The 19569-nt window shown below is 48.0% G+C and overlaps 5 protein-coding genes across 5 annotated transcripts; 2 read left to right on the forward strand and 3 right to left on the reverse strand.

Moving 5' to 3' along the window:
• Positions 1–270: 270 nt before the first annotated feature.
• TREMEDRAFT_29260 (uncharacterized protein) lies at positions 271–1915 on the reverse strand (the record flags this gene model as incomplete). The annotated part of the gene is made up of 6 exons (XM_007003220.1): positions 271–500; positions 722–827; positions 933–1145; positions 1397–1558; positions 1606–1747; positions 1794–1915. The coding sequence occupies 6 exons, from the start codon at positions 1913–1915 to the stop codon at positions 271–273; spliced, it is 975 nt and encodes a 324-aa protein (XP_007003282.1).
• Positions 1916–2175: 260 nt separating this feature from the next.
• On the forward strand, positions 2176–3254 carry TREMEDRAFT_68285 (uncharacterized protein; the record flags this gene model as incomplete). The annotated part of the gene is made up of 3 exons (XM_007003661.1): positions 2176–2258; positions 2554–2683; positions 3123–3254. The coding sequence occupies 3 exons, from the start codon at positions 2176–2178 to the stop codon at positions 3252–3254; spliced, it is 345 nt and encodes a 114-aa protein (XP_007003723.1).
• A 337-nt stretch (positions 3255–3591) lies between these two features.
• On the reverse strand, positions 3592–7434 carry TREMEDRAFT_73606 (uncharacterized protein). Its single transcript, XM_007003730.1, has 11 exons — positions 6972–7434; positions 6417–6746; positions 6152–6331; positions 5647–5990; positions 5357–5596; positions 5073–5165; positions 4925–4952; positions 4539–4745; positions 4351–4414; positions 4149–4300; positions 3592–3983 (listed from the first exon to the last, which is right to left on the reverse strand). The coding sequence occupies exons 1-11, from the start codon at positions 7365–7367 to the stop codon at positions 3759–3761; spliced, it is 2259 nt and encodes a 752-aa protein (XP_007003792.1). The 5' UTR covers positions 7368–7434; the 3' UTR covers positions 3592–3758.
• Positions 7435–12898: 5464 nt separating this feature from the next.
• On the reverse strand, positions 12899–14163 carry TREMEDRAFT_61452 (uncharacterized protein; the record flags this gene model as incomplete). Its single annotated transcript, XM_007003595.1, has 2 exons — positions 12899–13629; positions 13983–14163. 2 exons carry the CDS (start codon positions 14161–14163, stop codon positions 12899–12901), a joined length of 912 nt encoding a protein of 303 aa, XP_007003657.1.
• Positions 14164–16766: 2603 nt separating this feature from the next.
• TREMEDRAFT_61453 (uncharacterized protein) lies at positions 16767–18885 on the forward strand (the record flags this gene model as incomplete). Its single annotated transcript, XM_007003596.1, has 5 exons — positions 16767–16827; positions 16878–17345; positions 17366–17460; positions 17547–17710; positions 17754–18885. 5 exons carry the CDS (start codon positions 16767–16769, stop codon positions 18883–18885), a joined length of 1920 nt encoding a protein of 639 aa, XP_007003658.1.
• Between the last annotated feature and the right edge of the window lie 684 nt (positions 18886–19569).

Raw genomic sequence — 19569 nt, forward strand, 5'->3', positions numbered from 1 at the left:
AGGGATGCCATAATGATATGTATTCGATGTACACATTGAGTGCTGATTCGGGAAAGGAGATCAAACTTTAGATGATTCCCATTGAGCGACGGTGGGAATTCCCCAAATACCCGCGATGTGTATCAGTAGAAGGGTAAAATACAGATGTTATCGACAGTAATGGGGTTTCGTGTTGATGGCTCTAACCAAATCGGATCGAATACAATCACACCAGATAGTAGTGATCTTTGACAAGAAGGTAGGTAAGAAGTACAGGTCATTTGACATTGATCACACACGCCCACCTACCCAATCTCTAATCATCCTATGTCCACAACCTCCTCCGAGATCCATATGTTCACCAGGACAATGATCCAATACCAACCTCCCCGTTTCATCCAATTCTCGAAGACCGATCCAATCTTGTTGATATAAGTTTTGTTGTTCCATCGGTACCACTAGAGTTTTGTTTTCCGGTGAGTAGGTTGCGAAGTGGGCTGATTGAGCTGGTGAGACGGTTCCTCTTTGTCAGCTATTTGTCTCTATCACGTGGTTCACGTTATATGCTCCCATGACGTTGTTCACCTTACCTCGGTTCATCAGGTGAGTTATTTTTCACAACGAGTTTTTCGAGTGGGAGAATCAAGGTCGGAGTCGGCTGAAGAGAGAAATAGAGATGTGGGGAAGAGGTGTAAGCTGAGACAAGGATGAAACGTATGAGGTGAAGGAAAGGGAAACTCACGATCAGCATCAAACATGATAGCTATGAAATGTTCCAACTCTCTTAATCCCTTCCCTCCACTTTCTTTCCATTTCCCTTCCCTGAACTCCCCTTCAGAACCCTTTACCTCCGTCTCTAAACTACCAACTTCACTTTCTACCTGCTCTCCGATGTGGTTCTCAAGAAATCTAAACGTCTCAGGTGAAGGGGAGAGGGTGGAGGACCTGTTGACCCCTTCTCCATTCAAATCCCTCAAGAAGGTGTTCACTTCGTAGAACTCTTCTAACCTTTCCGTATCTCTGAAATAAGCAGCTTGAACAAGATGAGTTTGTGCCCAAGGTCGGTATATCCCCGCACGTGCTGCTCGGGCGGCTAATAAACAAGTAAGTGTTGGAGGTGTAGGACATGGGATGAGGGCTGATATGCCATAATGAGGTGTTCCGAACTGATATCAGTGTCTTATCTTCATCATGCATCTCTTTTACCATTTGAACGGAGTTCAACACCAAGTGAGTGGCAGGCCCTACCTCTCAAACTTCCCAAATGAAAGACGCTGTGATATGAAATCGAGGTGGACATTGGGTAGTACACTGTCTCAAGTCTAGAGATATACAAGCATGTGAGAGGAAAGGATCAGCCAGCAGGAGAAGAAAGCGATGATGAGAGATGTAGGAAGAGTAGAGAGGATGAACTCACAGTGATGAGATTTCTCACAGGTGGGACATTACAATACTGAACATACCATCTTAAAAACAAACCACCTTGAGAAAAACCCATGGCGTCAAAACCATTTTGTAATTCCGGTATAGAAGATAATTGAATACAACCATCAGCAGCTTGATTTTCCGCATTCCCATACTGATCGTTAACCCCCACCCAATTGTTTATGAATGTAATTCACTTACAAACCCAGCTTTACGTTCGTCATCTTCACTACCCCCTTGAGGTATTTGAACGGAATATACGTATATCCCAGGATATGTTTCTTTTATACCTTGTATAAACTCTGATATACCTTCTGAGAAAGCCGTATCGCCTAGACCATGCCTTGTCGTCAGCTCTGCAGTCGATTGGTGGGAGTACTCTAGCTGACCATATGACCAAAGGACGGGGAAGAGGGGGGTTTGGAGGTTGGAGTGGGAGTTGTTGTGGAACGCTCAAGCTCCATATTGGGCTGAATAGAAGAAAAGAAAAAGGTATATATCTGGTGATCATATTTGTCCAATGAAACCTTTTACCGTAGTAGAGCGAGTAGAGTACTGTAAGTGAAGATATGCACGAGTAGAGTGTCTTGGTTTGCGAAAGGAGCAGAGTGGGGGGAAGCGGGGAGACCGAAGTGGAGGTGAGGACGATGCCACATTGCCACCAACCTCGGTCAAAGCCTCAAAACACCGATAACGCCGAGCCGTAATTCCGTCTCGCTTCGGTCTTCCACTCGATATACAACCTCGCAATAATCTCAACCTCCCTATAACATGTCAGCACCAGTAGCCAACGCAGCTGCTGCAGCGGGATCAACAAAGTTTCAACAGTTCTTGAACCATCCAGCTGGTCCTAGGTGAGTTATCTTCTATTTCTCACTCATAGACCTATCAGGGTGTGGGGCCGAAGGTGGCGGATGGGAATGGAAACGTCAACGTGTGGTGGAGCATGACGCCGAATGTTGAGAGTACATCTTCTGTGGTTGTGTCATGTGTTTTCATATCGGCAGGTCTTAAATAAAACTCAACAATTGGTGTATGCTGGGTTATCAGTCTATGACAGATTGACGAAGGAGATGGGATAAATCTGTGCAACATGTGATGACAGAGTGATCAATAGAAAATAGTCGGTTTAAATTGGCTGAGACCCAGAACAATCTTTTTTTGGGCTCCACTGGCAAAATGGGCTTTAGTAGCTGCCGGTTTGAAAGATCTCAGTAGACCAGCGGAGAAATTAAGTGTCAGTCAAAATGTCGCTTTGACAGCTACTGGATTTATCTGGGTTAGTCGCTTTCTCCTTCAACTATCTCTTCCCTTTCTCCCTTTTATTCTGATCATCTCTCTTTCATCTCTGCTCTATTCGTTTGTCTCTTTTCGGTCATCTCCTTTCAAACATCCCTCCTATCCTACTTGAACCTCTTATCTTTTATCATCGCACCGTTTCGACTTCACTGTTTTTCCATTTTGATGAAATTCGACAAAGTGGGGGTAATGGACCAAACCTTTATTCGGGGTGTCAAACATACTCTAAGATTCATCCCTCTTGGCAAATAACGTGGTCACCTTCCTAAGGGATATTGGGGCGTTCGAATGTTCGAAGAGTGCAGAGCAGGTCATCAAGAATGAATTGACGTAAGAAGAGTGAAAGACACAAAGGGTCGAAGAAAAAGATTCGGACAAAAAAGAAGACAAGCTATAATAACTCATGCTAACACCAACAGGTCCGTTATTCATTCGTCATCACCCCAGTCAATTATTCCCTCGCCGCTGTAAACTTCTTCGTCGGCGCTTCGGGGCTTATGCAACTGGGTAGGATCTGGGATTATCGGAGGAAACATCCTGAAGTCAAGTGAGGAGGCGAGCGCAGCGAGTGAAGTCGATACTTTGAGAGTGCGAGCGGATTTTAATTTTTGAGCAAGTTCGAGTGGATGATGGGAGTGTTTAGATTTTATGCAGCTAGACGGGATGACGTGATTGAAAGTCTAGGAAGATCTCAGATGTGGAGCACTCGGGTAGGACGGGGAAGTCATGGAGCGGTGAATTGGGATGAGACGCAGGGTCAAATTTCACCAACGGAGCGACCGACATGCCTGAGTGATAAGTTGTGGATGGTGCTCGGATTCCGATGACACTTAGAGGATTGTATCATATGCAGGGGTATCTCGTAACAATACCAAGCAGCTGAAAGCGAAACGACTCGATACATCGTGTTCTATGGCTACACCTCAAGATATCATTGTTCACAATTCACAACTTTTTACAGATAATTGAAATATTCGAGTCTCCAAGACTCACTTGTACGGGAACCCGAGACCGGGCTATCAGAGTGGCCACAGCGGGTGGAGGATGGGAAGATACTACAACACCTCCCATCTCTGTCTACCCATACTGACCAACCTGACAAACAACTGTTCCCTCCTTCCTACCCTTGTGAAATGTTTCGTCTCACCTTCCACCTGATCCATCCCCGCATGCTCGGCCAATTGATCAGGGGCGGATTTGAATCGAATGGTCAATCCTAAACCTTCGACTTCTGCTCCGGACGCCCAGCCGAGAGCCATACGGGACATTGTGACGTGTGCCTGGGGGGTTAGCTCTGGGAAAGGGAGCGATAACGTTCACACACTCCTCCAACTTAGGTCGTCCTTGGCAGTCCATTCACCCAACTTTGACAATACGAAACCCGTGGGGAAGATAAGGATGGGGGGTGAATAGAACTTGGAGTAAAGAAGATGTAATAAACATACCTTCTTAATCTCCACAATATCATCAATGGACCAAACGAAAGAAGGACCTTTTCCTGACAGTGGGACAAAACTGATCTGAGGCACTTGAAGGATATCGTTCTTATTCTCAATGATGATATGTCCAGAAGTCCCATCGAGTTTGGCCGGGAATGCTGCGGATGGTGAGCTTGATTAAACTGCTGGAACGGAAGGGGATACTCACAGTGCATGTGCTCGTTGTCTTTGGCAAACCCGCTGAAGAATAATTTATCAATGGTACTACCAATCTGGTCATTGATCAACAAAATTCCCAAACCGACAACTCCACTACCGACGCAAAAAACAAGAGAGAGGACAGGGGAGAGTGAGTAGGACAGGGACGGTGTATGTCAGAAGAAAAATCGGACCCACCGTCTTCCTCTTTCCATTCACTGCCACATCACCTCTAAACCCAGCAGCCTTTCGACCGGCTCCACGGAATAAAGACAAAAAGTGACTTTTGGTCTTGGTCTTGGCTTTGACAGCCACTTCTTTGGCACCACCCTCTTCCTCAGCAGCTTCAACCTCGGCTTCGTCATCTGCGGTAATGTCGGTCGGGGCGGTATCTTTGATAGCTTCCTAAGAGATTAGTACTTCTGGAGATTCCTCACTACATCATGAAGGCACAGGCGAGGTGATATGGGCAAGGTGCTAGCATTCAGGTGAGATTACGTAGCCAGATTATGATGGCGAGTAGGCGACGAGAATGGCCAAGCGGCGACCACACCGGCGAGTCAACGTGGAGGAACGAGACTTACTTTGGGTGAACCTTTGAGAGGCGGAGGACTGAGAATCAGCTGATTGATCACGTGCAGGTGAAGAGGAATTATTCAGAGTCGACCGGCGAGGAAAAGATCGATCATAGGGCATTGAGGTGGACGGAACGCAGAGGAGACTCGGACTCACGGTGGTCTAGGCAACGGGGTTCCAAGAGCTTCTCCTACTCGAAGAAGATGAAGAGTCAATTGTGCGTCCGTAGGTACACCAGATAAGATCGAGCTAGTCATCAGCACTGTTTGTATTACTTGCGCTGGACAGTGTCCCTGTGCTCCACAAGGCGCTGACTTGCTACTCAGTCTGATGATCTCGGTAGTTCTGACCAACCGTGGAATACAGGTCACAACCGTATGTGGCCAGATCCCGTCGAGACAGGAGTAGGGAAGGGGACACCGATAGAAGAAAAGACGCACTTTCGTATATCCATCATCTCCATAAACTTGTCCCAATCCGGGATAAGCTCCATACCCTTCTTTGCCGCCCAGATGAGGACAGGCTGGCCCCACATCCCCACACCAAACATGAACGTCGCTGATCTTGCGAAGATCCACGGCGGGACATATGTGAGTAAAAACATGGGCGGGACAAGGAATGCTCCGGCAATTTTAAACCTCGCGTACGAGTCGGGGTATGGGGCGGGTGGGGAAAGAGCGCTGATCATCAGCGAGAGACTACAGTCGACTGATATAACTAGTACACGCACTTGGTTAGCCTCTCTATATAGTCGGCTAATGCACCCAAACCGACCTCAGTACTCTTGGTCATCTTGCCCACCAATTCATCCCTCTTCTTTTTAGCTTCCTTCGCAGCGAGCTTTTTCTTTTCTTTCTCGCTCAAATTCTTTCCGGCAGCTTTAGAGTCGATATCAATTTTTTGACCAGCGACGACAAGATCGGCACTTTCTTCGCCTTGAGGCTTGTCTTGTCCTACTTCACCTTGATTTACAACAACCGAATCATCCTCTTCGGACGTGGATTCGAGATCTGAATGATGCACCTTCTCGCCAACGTTAGAGTTTCCGGCGTTCTTGCCCTTCTTGCTACCGTCCTGATCGTAAGCGACGTTGGCCCAAAATCACAACGGTTGGTGACGAGGCTACCATGGGATTGGATGAAAGACCCGAAAAAAATATGTAGCTCTGGTACGCGCAGGTCAAGAAACAAGGTGTGGTGACTTAGAGATGGGCCTACAAGCTACAGTTCACTCACAAAGATTAAACGAGTGGTGTAAGCTTGTAAGATCGAAGTAGCCTCAAACGCTTGTTCCTCTGCCTGTTCGGCCTTACTCCGATGCACAGTCTTCTTATCTACATTTCCAAGCAGACTCTCGTCACCTTTCTTGTTTGTAGGGTCCGTTGCCGAAATCGGAGTGAACGGAGCGGGTGGGACCTACGTATCAGCGGCCGTTCATTCAAATGGACAATATATGTGGTAACGGCAGATGCATCACCGCAAAAACGCGAAAAAGACGTACCGGAGGGAAGAACCATCTCCTGCAGCTTGGAAAACAGACGATAGCAACGAAGAAGCTCAATACACCAGCCATGGTATACCCAAAGATCCAGCAAGTGAAATACGCAGCGCAGTAAGATCCAGTCCTCCATCTCTCCTCAGGAGACCAGGACATGAGTCGCTGTACCTCCCTGGCCCCACGGACAGACGAAGGGCCAATGGCTGCAAATACCCTTTCCGCATTACGTTTGATCGTTTCGGAATGCGAGGGTAAGTTGGGCAGGGTGGACACTCGTAGATCAGGTTCGCTAGGCGGCAGATGTGTTGCTGGGTGGAGAACATGGGTGATGTCCTATAAATCAGTTTCTGCGTTATTCGGTTCGCAGTGGCATTGAACTCCTTTGCCTGCCGCTAGGACCGACCAACTGATCTTCTGTACATTCCACTTATGGGGTGGTGAGTTCCATGCTCCCGGTGTGGATCAGGAAAATAGGAAGAGCCTAGGATACGATGAGAAGGAAGGAGGGTAGGGAGCGGGAACGCGGATCTGATGACACTCCGCATGAGAGATACGTACTCTGTCAAATGCCCTCAACATGGCCCAAAGTCGATCATCCTCCAAACCACGCACCATTGTCCCCAGTGGTCTCTCACCCTTAACCTCCCTCTCCGCAGCTTTGGTCTTTTCAATCTCACGATTCACCACTGCGGGATGTTCTTCCTTCATGGCCTTTGCCTGTTCTGTGGGGTTGGTGTTTGGATTGGTGGGCAGAGCGGTAGGGCTGGATTCAGAAGAAGGCTTGTCGGGATCGATCGTGGCCGAGGGCACCGCGTTGGGATTGAGGTCGGTGGAAGGATGAACAAGTGGGAGGGTCGGGAGAGGTTTGCTACCTCCCTGAGAGACGTGGGTTTCGCTGTGAGACGACATCGTGTCGGTATCGGGATGAACGTCAATGGGTCTGCCTAGGTCCATGATGGTTCTGTTGAGCAAGATGTTCCGCAGTGATGGTCACAGAAGAAGAAGGAGAGGCCTGAGATATATACAAGGTTGTCGGAGGGGAGGGGGGGGGGGGAGAGAGACAAGAAGAGAGAAGGGGTGACTCGTCATCACACACTGACGTCATCCATCCTTCCCGTGGCAGTTTGGTGGTGTGGCAATGTGGCAGTGTGGCGAGATGGCAGCTGGCGTGCCGCGCACGCGAAATCACGTATCAATGTATGGCACTCATGCTCGTAGGTGCCACACGGAAGAGGTGCAACTTCGAAGCAGCACGGCCCCACTTGACCAATTACTGAATTCATACCACCCAGTGTCCGGGTACACGGATACATCAAGCTAAGGTCTGTTTACTACAAGCTGCACTCTTGAATACCTGTGGTAACTCAGCTCTCTGTAGCACTCTGGGTCTGACTTTGATTGGGACAGGTGGGTAGGGCATGCTTCCCAGGCATTTGCAATATGTAATCATATTTTGATGCCAAGGAGTGAAACAAGTACACTCCTCACCGGTGATTAATTAGCTAATACAAAAGTTACCTGGTTGAGCTTTGTGGAGGGAGATATCACGAGTTGTTGTGACATGAAGGTTGAGCTAAGCTAAGGAAGCAAAGTTACGGACGATGACGGGTATATAACCTGTGATTGGTGAATGAAGACATCAGCGGTTGATAGACCTTTCTGTTCAGTAGGAACTGAGGGTACTATGATCTATCCGGCCGGACGCTGATTAGTCACGGGTCGTGACAGGAGACTAAAATGGCCAGAACCAAAGGGAGAAAGATGTGGAGCAGCTATACTTATACTATAATACACACTTGCTATCTCACAAATCTTATTCCTGCTTGTCTCACTCTATCTGCTGAGGAGATTGTGAGTGTATGACGGTGGGACAAGAGGACACAATAGTGGATGTTTTGTAAGCCATGTGCAGCTATTGGTTCCCCTTGCTCAATCTGGCTAACAACATGCACCCTTACTGTCTGGAGATTCTGCGGGAAGGTGAAAAGAGGCAGGTGAAGGAAGTAATCGCCATGACGGACACATCTTCAGTAGGCCACTAAACCGTCTGAGCCTCAAGCTCGTATGGTGTATATATGGCAGAAGACCCTCATTACCAATCAAGACCATCAGAACCAAGGACTTCTCAAAGGCAGTTGACTGACCTCTGGACATTGAAGCCTTGGAAAGACTTTGCGGCGGGGCAGAGTTGTTGGCTTGTGGGAATGGGAGGGAGAAGAGATGTACCCTATCCACGACCTACAGTGGGGTGCGGGAAAGGATCGAACAAAATCGTACCTTGATCGTGTCCATCAGTTTCATGTTGCGTACATATGTTTACCTGTTTTGTCGCATGCAGGGATCATCTCATGTTCTCTACTCAATCTAGTCTTCTTCCTGAGTATTCAATCATGCCTGGCAAATGTTTTTCACCCGTGACACGTGCAAGAATTGCTCAAAAAGCGTTGACTTACACCCATCGGGAGGTAGCAGCTGAACATGGATGTTCTCTCGATACTATCTCGCGTCTGGTCACCCAGTTGCAACAGACTGGTGATACTTCCCGTTCTAAGCCTACCGGTCGACCCTCACGCTTCACTCCTCGCACCCTTAGACGTATTGAAGTTGTTATCAAGCAGAATCGTGGCAAGGGATGGAAGGAACTAGTTGGTATCGTCAAAGGGGAAGGGATCAGCATCTCTCTCACAACCTTACGCGTCATAATGAAACGTCTCGGCTTCAAACGATGTGTCGCTCGAAAGAAACCATTTCTCACCAAACGTCACAAGCGTATCCGACTTGAATATGCAAAGAAACATCAACAAGACAGTGTAAACGACTGGAGGAGGACCATTTTTGTGGATGAAATGTGTCTCAAACTGAATTGGTCGTCAAAGTCGTATGTGACGCGTAAAGAGGGAGAGGAGTATCTGGATGAGTGTCTTCGGCCTAAGTTTATGGGTGGATGGAGTTCTTGCTTGATATGGGGAGCTATATGGTATGGGGGACGGTCGGAATTGGTCATGTTTGACACAAAGGATAGTGAAGGAGAGAGGAAGGGGATCACTGCTAAGATTTATCGAGACCAGATAACGAAGGGACCCCTTAAAGCGGCTTGGACTTGTGTTAACAATAAATGGCGAGCCTACGGTGGTGCTAGGATAGTGGAGGACAATGTACCGCTTCATACTTGCGACCAAAATCGAGATCAAGCGAAGAAACAGCGATTTCACTATGTTGATCATCCCCCCTCCTCTCCAGACCTCAATCCCATCGAAAACTGCTGGTATTTTCTCCGCCAGAAGATCTGGCAGCTTCCTAAGCGTCCCACAAATAAGAAGGAGCTGTTCAAAGTTGCACAAGAAGTGTGGAAGGAGATGCCTCAGGAAGTGATAGACAGGACTATTGATAGCATGATAAGGAGGTTGGAAGGGGTGATCAAAGCGAAGGGTGGTGTGACAAAATACTGATTAGGTGAGTCTCTCCTTTTGCCTATGCATAGAACCAACCCTGATCGACAGTTCTACCAATTCTCAAGTCATTAGATGGACACATGCATGAGTTATTGACAATCGAAGAGAAAGACATGCAAACGCACGGATTTGACGCTTGTTCGATCCTTTCCCGCACCCCACTGTATGGGAGAGGACCACCAGAAGATGTGAAAGGATGAAGCTGGGGCCACAATTAAGGAGAAGGAAAGGAATGGGAGAAGGGTACACAAAGGGCCGGTGAATGAAGATGTCTGATGGAGATCTTATTGGTAAGAACCAAGAGGGATGAGAGGTTGGAGATTCTCATAACATCGCCTGCTGGGGGGTTATGAACATGATTACGGCAGAGATGGCGAAAATTTCAGGGCAAATATGACACGGTGAGAATAGTTGTGTGGATGAACAGTAAGTAAAGTCGGATCACACACCTCCTGCGGGCCGCTGACACCATGATGGTCTTGTGCATCACTGACTTGGTATTACTAAATGCCGCTGAAGTTGACCTCCATATCTGTATAAGTGACTCAGACTGTAATCGGAAAAAAACTTTGGAGGTTGATTGCTTAATGTAATGTCTCGAAGTATAATCATAACCATGGATACATGCTGATTGATCGTGAGCTAGACGGTACTCGTGGCTGTTGTTCTTCAGACTGTTCCTGATGTGAACCTTGTGAGCCTTGCAAGTCTGATGAACTCCTCAGGTCTGGCATTACTTGTGGTTCTCCCGTAGTATTTCCCTGCCGCTCTAACAGGCGATCCCCGACACTCCGTTGTTGGTTCTGTCTTGTGCGAGGTTTTGTCCTTCTTTTAGATACAGAATTGAACGTACATGGTCTTTGCTTCAAGGTATATGGAGTGCACTGGCCAAGTGACCCTGTTGTAAAACACCGTACTTTATCCTTTTTACACCCCTTGCACACAGGTCTATTGGGCCTGACAGTGTCAGTTGAGATACCTGAGATAACTCCTGATGCACATTCAGTCTGATTTGAACACCATGAACAATGATCACCCCCTGCCTTAAGACTGTCTTGCAAGTTACATTTTCTCTGGCTTTTATGACAGGAGGGGCAGGCTTTTAACCGGGACTTAGATTGCCCAGTCTTTGGGGATGGCTCTGTACCCAAGATGAGCATTGGGGCATCTAGTGGCAAACTGTCTTCCATCTGGTCAGTTGACCCATCCGGCTGTATAAGGGATGTAGAAGTATCGGATATACACAAGCTGGGCCGGTCAGCATCCGCTGTCAGGGTGGGATCTTCAGTTACATGACTATTGCAAGAGGGATTGTCTATTGAGTTGATATTCCCTTTATCTCCAATGGTCTCTGGGGAACCTGGCATACCTGGTATGAGAATTTCAGAGAGATTCATCTGGTCGGAAATCTCTTGTCTATGGAATGAAAGTTGAGGGAAATGGCAAAATCCCTATCCGAGCTATATTGAAGGGGATTGGTGATGTTTGAAGGCGGAAGAGAGATCCGAGCGAGGAGGGAAGGAGGAAAGTTGTGGGATGGAGAAATGAAAGGAGAGGTGAAAGCTTAGTCAACCCGGGACTACACAGCATTGTCAATCCGTGAGAAATCGATGAACTATCCACTGCCTTCTCACGCTACTCTCTCAGCTTAAAAACCCCTCCGCCGTACAGGACCCTTGTCTGACTTGCATGTTGACGCATCGTAGACATAAGATTGTATGGAAATAGCAAGAACCTGTCATGACGAGTTCTCCCTTTGGATACGACCTGTCGTATACCTCAGGATACTCATGATATTTCCAACTGTCAAGCATGACAATGTGAAATTGTATGACTCGATACCTGTTCATGATAGCTGTGCGCTATGATTTATATTGCTCACAAGATGCTCTTTCCTTTTTACTGGGCTTCTTACATTCAGACAGATTCAAGATTTGATGTCAAGTTAGCGACCACACCAAATGGCAGGAAAAGGTATTTGTTAGGTGACGGACGGAAGCCATGACGCTTCGAAGTGTCACGGGGCTTAGCGTGACGGATCGAAGATCCGTGCAACTTCGAAGTGTCATGGGTATAGATCATGACACTTCAAAGCGTCACACTTTCCTCCATGACCGTGAGGAGAAATCATCTCCATTGATCCCCATCAACTTCTATGATACCAAACTGTGTCCAGGATATGAGGAGAGCTGCTAGACGAGCTTCATCCACTTGGGCTCAAAAATAAGCATGCATGCATTCCTCTATAGCCCCATAAAGCTTCACTTTTGTCCATCTCACACTGGGAGTAATGTCAGGATCTGACCCAGTTTGAAGGTCAAGAGGGGCAGTATTTGAGCGGTATAATCTGATAGAATGGGTACTCGTGGTGTCAGAAAAAATGTGTTGGAGGAGGGAAGTTTCTTACATGTGTCATGTCTTCCCTCTGTCACAGGTACCCCCGTGCTGCTTCGAAGCATCACGTCTTCCGTCCGTCACCTAACATATTGAATTCTTATCAGTTCTCAATCACTAGCTGATGTTTGTGGAATGGTCTTACCTCATACTGTCTACTCTAGTTAACACCAGACCCGAATGTCCCCACAATCCTCTTATGGTAGCATGTGAACCACTCTGCCGTTTGATGATTCATCCCCACTCCGCATTCTGGTCCGGATCAAGCTTGCATTGGATCAGGGCCTCTCAGACCCCAATCAGTCTCAGCTGGTAGCACGATCAGACATATGAAGCGTACTCAGTACGTATTGTAGATACCAGGTATTGTGTGGTGATCCAGTCTACTAACTCCCCCACGTCCTGGGTCAAAACTGCATACATTCTCTGTCATTTGTCTCAACTCATATTCTAGGACAAGCAGTAATGTACAGACATACTCTTTATGACTTTCAGCTCAGAATCGAGATAGCTGGACATAAAGGACTGGTCATGAAGTGAGGTTGTATTTATGATATAGACCACACACTACAAAAAGTGCTGAATGAATGCTTACCCTTGCCGTCTAATGTTTTCACATTTTCACTCCATGTGCCTTACTCAGAGCATAGTAGCATTGTGTTCATCACTGTCCCCTATAACAGCTTCAGGGTACTTGGGAAATTGCAAGAGAGACGTTCTTGATGTGTCACCAAGACTAAGACCCCTGGAGAGGGCTGGAGAGTCTGATATCCCTCCCGATTTATAGGTCGTAGACATATGAGGACTATCACTCTGAGCCCTGATGTTGATTGTCGCTGAGGCTGCTGAGATCCTATCAGTCCGGTTCCCTTGCCGTTTGGGAAGGAAGTATGTACAGGAAGCTTTCAACCTATGACAGCGGAGACAAGTACATTTATCCTCAATCACGACTTTCTGGCATCCTCGTTTCATCTTGGTGCATTTGTCACAAGCTTGACTTGGCAGTGCGTGCAATGTAGGGTCTTCTGTCCTCTTGAGACTCCAGCCTAGATCATGTGATATTGCGCTTTGCACATCCTGATTGAGGGTGTCAGCCATAGGATCGTCCCGGAAGAGTTTCGGTAGGTTGAAAGTTGAAGAGAGAATGGGCGAGAAGGTGGAAGAAGGGATTTTGTGTCCATCCAGTCTGGTGGGTGAATCCGTGATTCTAACGTAACCTTGTAAGTCTTGAGAGGTGCTTGGTAGCTGTGTATAGTGATTGCAGAGGTCCTTCACACACCAACTGTCAGGAGCTGTCATAGCCAATGTAGCTTCATTGATGTGATGTGGGCGTACTGGGTATGTGAAGGTCTCATCAGTGCCCATCTTATCTGTGTTCGAGTCAGAGCTTTTGTCAGACAATTTCACCGAAGTTCGCTCCTCAGATACGAGAAAACCGGTTTGCAGGGATACATGTCCCCACATGATAACACGGCTGATGATGCTTCGATGCTGGGGAAGCGGGGTACGTATGAGCGGTTTAGCCAGTATTGAGGTGAGTGGGGTATCAATTAGATGAGAGGGTGAGAAAGAAAGTGATTTTCTTTGAAATCTGCAACAAAGGTAGAACCATGGGCAGTGTAAGATAATTTGCCCCCAAATCACGCAGAATGCAATCTCACCGTTTACGGAGTTCAAGTCCTGCCACAATTCCGTGCAGAAGGGCTTGAGGAGCTATTCTCACCCCATACCATTACTAGACTACTAAAAGTCATAAACTTGTAAGTGAGCACTTCAAATTGGAACGAAATGATGTTTACAAGGTCTATTCTTCCAAAGATGTTCATCGAACCAGCTCTAACAACTTCTGTGGTGGTTGGGATCCCCTGTGGAGAAATATCTCCCACCACAGCACAAACTTGCATGACGGACCAACTGACAGAACATTGCCCACACACTTTTGCCTCATAGTGTGCTCTTGAGATATTCTCTCCTTACCATCCGCAATGTTTGTGAAGTCAATATCTCTCCCTAACCTTGGCTCTCCTCCAACCGTCTCACTTCTGATTACTTATAAGCTGGGTGTCAGAGCTTACAGCCCAGATGGATTCAAAAATTGTAACAAGTCCTTCATTATTGTCACAAACCATGTCATAACATCCCTGACAGCCACCATCATCAACCCTCCTTTCACCATCACCAAACCCCTATCCATCGCCGACCACCACAACTGTTATGACCAGGTCATAACACCTCATCACAACAAGTCATGTGACCCCACACCCCTCATCGTGGAATTGTGCTAGTCATGTGACTCCACATGCCACATTGTGGATTGTGGGAATCAGTGTGAAAACATGTAATTCTGAAAGGTAAATAAAGGCGGCGGAATGGGTATCTACTGTAACAATGAAAACTATCTCAAAACACCTCACTTTTCCTCATGACCACTCCTCTCGCCCCAAAGTCATCTTTGACCATAGACAGTGCAAGATCATCCTACCGGTGGCACTCCATCTATTATCAAGTCTGACTTTGAGTCTTTGCTCCAAAGTCCCACCACCTGTTGTATATAGATCCAACTACTAGACACTCTTATACTTGATCTATATTTATTACCTCCTTCTTACTCAAAACATCTTCTGTCAACCTTTGTACCAGCACTACGGTCTACTCCCGCCAGTTGTAGACCAAGCTTGCTGTAAACTTCTGCTGTCCACCCTGTCTCTGCATCCTGACAACCATTTGCCGGGGACAGGTCGTAACAACAAGCCCAGACCACTGAGACCGACTACAACAAAGTTACAGGAACCTAGGGAGCGTTTGTCACAACAATCCCGCCTGGCGGAGAACTACGGCAAAGTTAGGAGAAGGAAACCGAGGGAGGCAGAGCAGAGTAGAGGAAGTTAGGCGAAGTTAGTTGAAGTGAGAAGAGTAGGATATTGGGGATATGGCGAGGTATGGCAAAGTTGAGCAAAGAGGACTGAGCGCGAGGCTGTGCAGGAGTTGAGGGACGTCCTATAAGAAGAGAGAAGAAGTATAGATAGTTTACAGATCAGTGAACTTCTTCAGCGATCCTTGATTGTTGTCAGTGGCGAGAGAGATATCCAGTAGCTACAACCTTTGAGTTAAGGAGAGCTACTGTCACGGCTGTCGAACAACTACCTTCTAACAGACCGACGGTCGACGAACCTTGGCTAACTTGACGCTTCTTAGTCGATGGCTCACCCAACCAGGAGGGCGCAGACGTCAAAAGGAGTGTAACTACGGCGTACTTTGATGTAGTTACTCTAACTGGGGTTTTGTTCTACTGATGGCGATGTATCTCAAATTTGAATATAGCTATCTCTATCTGTCTTTCACTACTGACAACAATCAAGGATCGCTGAATAACTTCAACGATCTTCTCAGCTAATATTAATTACTCCTCCTAGAGCTTTCAAGCAGACCGACGGTCAACGAACCTCGGCTAACTTGACACTTCTAAGTCGATGTCTCACCCAACCAGGAGGGCGCAGACATTGAAAGGAGTGTAACTACGGCGTACTTTGGCGTAATTACTCTAACTGGGGTTTTGTTCTACTGATGGCGATGTATCTCGATTGTATATAGCTATCTCTATCTGTCTTTCACTACTGACAACAATCAAGGATCGCTGAAGAAGTTCAGCAATCTGCAAACTATCTATACTTCCCCTCTCTTCTCATAGAAAGTCCCTCAACCCCTGTACAGCCTCGCACTCAGTCCTCTTCGTTCAACTTCGCCGTACCTCCGATATCCTACTCCGACTAAATTTGCCTAACTTCCCCTACTCCACTCTCCCTCGGTTTCCTTCCCCTAACTTTGCCGTAGTTCTCCGTTAGGCGGGGTTGTCGTGACAAATAATCCCTAGGTTCTCGTAACTTCGTCGTAGTTGGTCTCAGTGGTTCGGGATGGTGGTGGACAGTGGTTCGGTGATGGTGAAAGGAGGGTCGGTGATGGTAGTTGTCAGGGGTGTCACGACATGGTTCGTGACAGTTGCCCCTTCCTTAGGTGCAAACATCCTCGTGAGCTTCGTATGCATGTAATGAAGAAAAGGACACTCAGCGGGTTGTAGGAAAACAATCATCAAAGCACCAGTTGTTGGTAGGTGGCCCGTAGGTTGTTGGTGATGAGACGGACTACTTCGTCGAAGTTCATCGTGGTTGTTATTGTTATCCGTGGTAATGACGTTGTATGTGAGACAGAGGATTTGGGGTATATGAAACCTCTTCGAAGTTCGTCAGCGTATCCCTAACTTATATGAATGTGAGACACGTAGCGTGGAAATTTTGATCATCGCCATGGTGTTTGTTGTTGCTGAGACACCTAGTTATGCGAAGTTACCAGCACCCTGACGACGAGTCGTCGTGTAAGTTATACTAAATACTCAGTACTTCGGCCCACTTCTTCTTCTTTCCCAGTACTATTCCTAAATCGTACTATCATCGTCTATTGATTCTCAGCCTTTACCTTACCAAACATATCCATTTGATATATTTCTAACAATATGACCTCTCGACCAGAATTCGACGCCTACCGCGTCTTTTTAGATCGCTTCACCGCTGTCCGTAAGTCCACTCGTGCTAGTCATAAGTTAGATCTTCGCTGATTATCTCAGTCTCTCAGCAGGGGAATTCCCCCCGCCAAGTGTCGTCCATGGGCATTGGAGCCCTCGCCATCACTGATGGTTTGCCGTCTGTCGCGGCCCCTCCTGCTGCCAGAGCCTCTGCTGCGGTTCCTTCTGCCACCGTGTCCCCCGCTATGGCTCCGACCTCTCTCTCCTCTGGCCAACAGGAGGCCAGACCTGCTCCTGTTGGCCCTTTGCAAGCTTCGGGTCAGTCTGCTACTGTGGTGGAGATTGATGATGACGGCGAGGAGATGGATGTTGTTGATAGTGATGAAGAGATGACTGATGTTGTTGATGATGAGGAAACGGGTGGTGCAGATGATGGAGAGAGAATGGGCAAGGTGGATGAGGAGATGTATGATATTGATCTCGGTGACCAGGAGTTGTTCAAGGATAGGGATGGTTGGTTGGCCGAGTTAGGAGGATTGAGTCGTACGTTCCCTGTCGCGTTACCTGTTCGTGAGTGCTAACATGGCCAGCTATCCGCGTCATCGAAGGATCTCCCAAGCTTTGCGTGACGTTACAGAGCTCCAACAGGAGGAAACGAGTAGCCTACATGGCTAAGCTGGCTGAGGTGAAGTCCGAGAAACGTCGCCGCTCCCCTTCGGTCCACGACGACCCTCCCCTTCCTTCGGCGAAGCGGACCAAAGGTACTCATAGTCGGCCTTCGCCTGTGCTGAGAGAAGTGTCTCCCGTTCTGCTAAGGAGCCAGGAAGTGCTTGTAAGGCGTTATTGCGGGAGCAGGAAAGATTATGGAAGTTGTTCGAGGACGAAAGGGAACGTTGGGAGGTCGCCAGTATAGAGGAGTCGTGTGATAGGTGTCGGTAGGTTTCTTCCGCAGAGGTTTATACATCTGCTGATCAATAGTCGCAAAATTATCACGTACGGGAGGAAGAAGTGGCCGTGTTTACGACTGGTCAAACCTCGTAATTGTGGATCCCGTTGTGCTTCCTGCACTTCTGGGCCATGCTCGTTCTGTCACCCCAACGTCGCTCGGGACATTCCTCCTAGATCTCCGTACACTCCGTCCACCGCTGTCCGCCGTCATCTCCCCACAGGGCTAGACAGGGGCTATCCTTTGCGCTCTCCTTCGGCGAACTTCTCCTCTCCCGGCCCTACCTCGCTGTCACCCGCCGCCTGTCGCCCGCCTACCTCTCCTGTGGCCGGACCGTTTCGTCTTCCCGCTACTCCTTTGGCAGGTCCGTCTCCTCGCACTCTTTGTCGTGCTCCTTCCGCCGTCCTCCGGCCTTCTACTCCTGTGGCTGGCCCATCTCGTCTCCCAGCTACCCCTTCGGCCGCTTTGTCTAGTCCTACCAGGAGCCGTCCTACTCCTGTCTCAGCACAAGAGGACTCTCCTCTAACTCTTCCTCCTGCCCTGGGGACCCAAAGCCGTCAACCATCTGTCCCTCCTGTCACTGGGCTCTCAACTCCTGCTCCTCCTGTACAAACTCCTCCTTCGAGATCTTCAAAAGGAAAGGGAAAGAAGAAGACCGTCCAATTTGAACCTGCAGTGGTGGAGAATGAAAGTACTCAGCTACCAGGGGAAATCCCTCCTCCCCTCGACCACCCATACATTTCCAACGACCCTCAAATCCCAGAGGAGGAGAAACAATTGGCTACCTTCTGTTCTCTCATCATTGGATTGACCACGCAGTTACACGCCAATAGACAAGATACGGCGAAGCTTCTCGAATATTGCATGAAGCTGGTCTCTGGTATGAATACTCTGTCCCAGACAATGGCAACTCTTGTAAACTCCTCCGATATAGGCCCATTAGCGCGGACTGAGTTAGCTAGAGTCTCCCAAGAGCTCATGACGGACATGAACGATTTCTACTGCAATCTCTTCGATTCTCCCTTCCTCCTGAATCCCATCGGGTACGCCCTTCCCCCCACACTCGACTGGTTAAGGCCACCCAACCCGGCTCGACTCAGTTCTCAGGATGCTGCCTTTCTTGATATCCTGGCTCTTCCCCCGGACTGTCTTAGAACACTTTGACAGTCATGGAAGCTGCCTAGTCTGAACATCGCTCGTAACTCTGCTCTTCATACCTCCCACATTCTGGCCTTCAATACAGCGTGGAGAGAGGCTCGGTCCCTTCGACGGGTGGCACCACCAAAGGTTACAGAGAGTAGTTCTGGAGGTGGCCCTGTACCGGGGAACAGGGAACAGGGAGGAAGTTCGCAGTAGTGAGTTGTATGTAGCTGATGTTATACCTGTTGTATGAATTACTTCCTCGTTCGTGGTCTCACCACTTGTCCTTCCTTCGGCTTATCAGGGTGAAGTTCGTGGAACTTTGCCAATATATCATCAGTTCCGTCCACATTTTCTACTGGTTCCCACGATACTGCGTCATCCGAGCCTTCGTAACCTAACCATTCTACCAGATACTCTAATTTCCCTGACCTCTTGTTAATTCTAGCGTCCACAATATCCTTTACCTCCCACGACTCTCCTACGTTATCTACTTCTACTGGACCAGGTGGTTCAGCGAGCTGACCAGGGAACACTGGAGGATGGTAGGGATGGAGCAGGGAGACATGGAATACATCATTGTAACGGTACTGGAAACACGATGACTAGGTCGCAGGTTGGGTCGAACTCGATGGAACTCTCGTGGAAATCTGTGTGTCTCTGGTGCAATGTGGTGGATCGTGTCTCCTCTGCAATCGATGTAGCCAA

Source organism: Tremella mesenterica, assembly GCF_000271645.1.
Source record: "Tremella mesenterica DSM 1558 unplaced genomic scaffold TREMEscaffold_3, whole genome shotgun sequence".
NCBI lineage: Eukaryota > Fungi > Basidiomycota > Tremellomycetes > Tremellales > Tremellaceae > Tremella > Tremella mesenterica.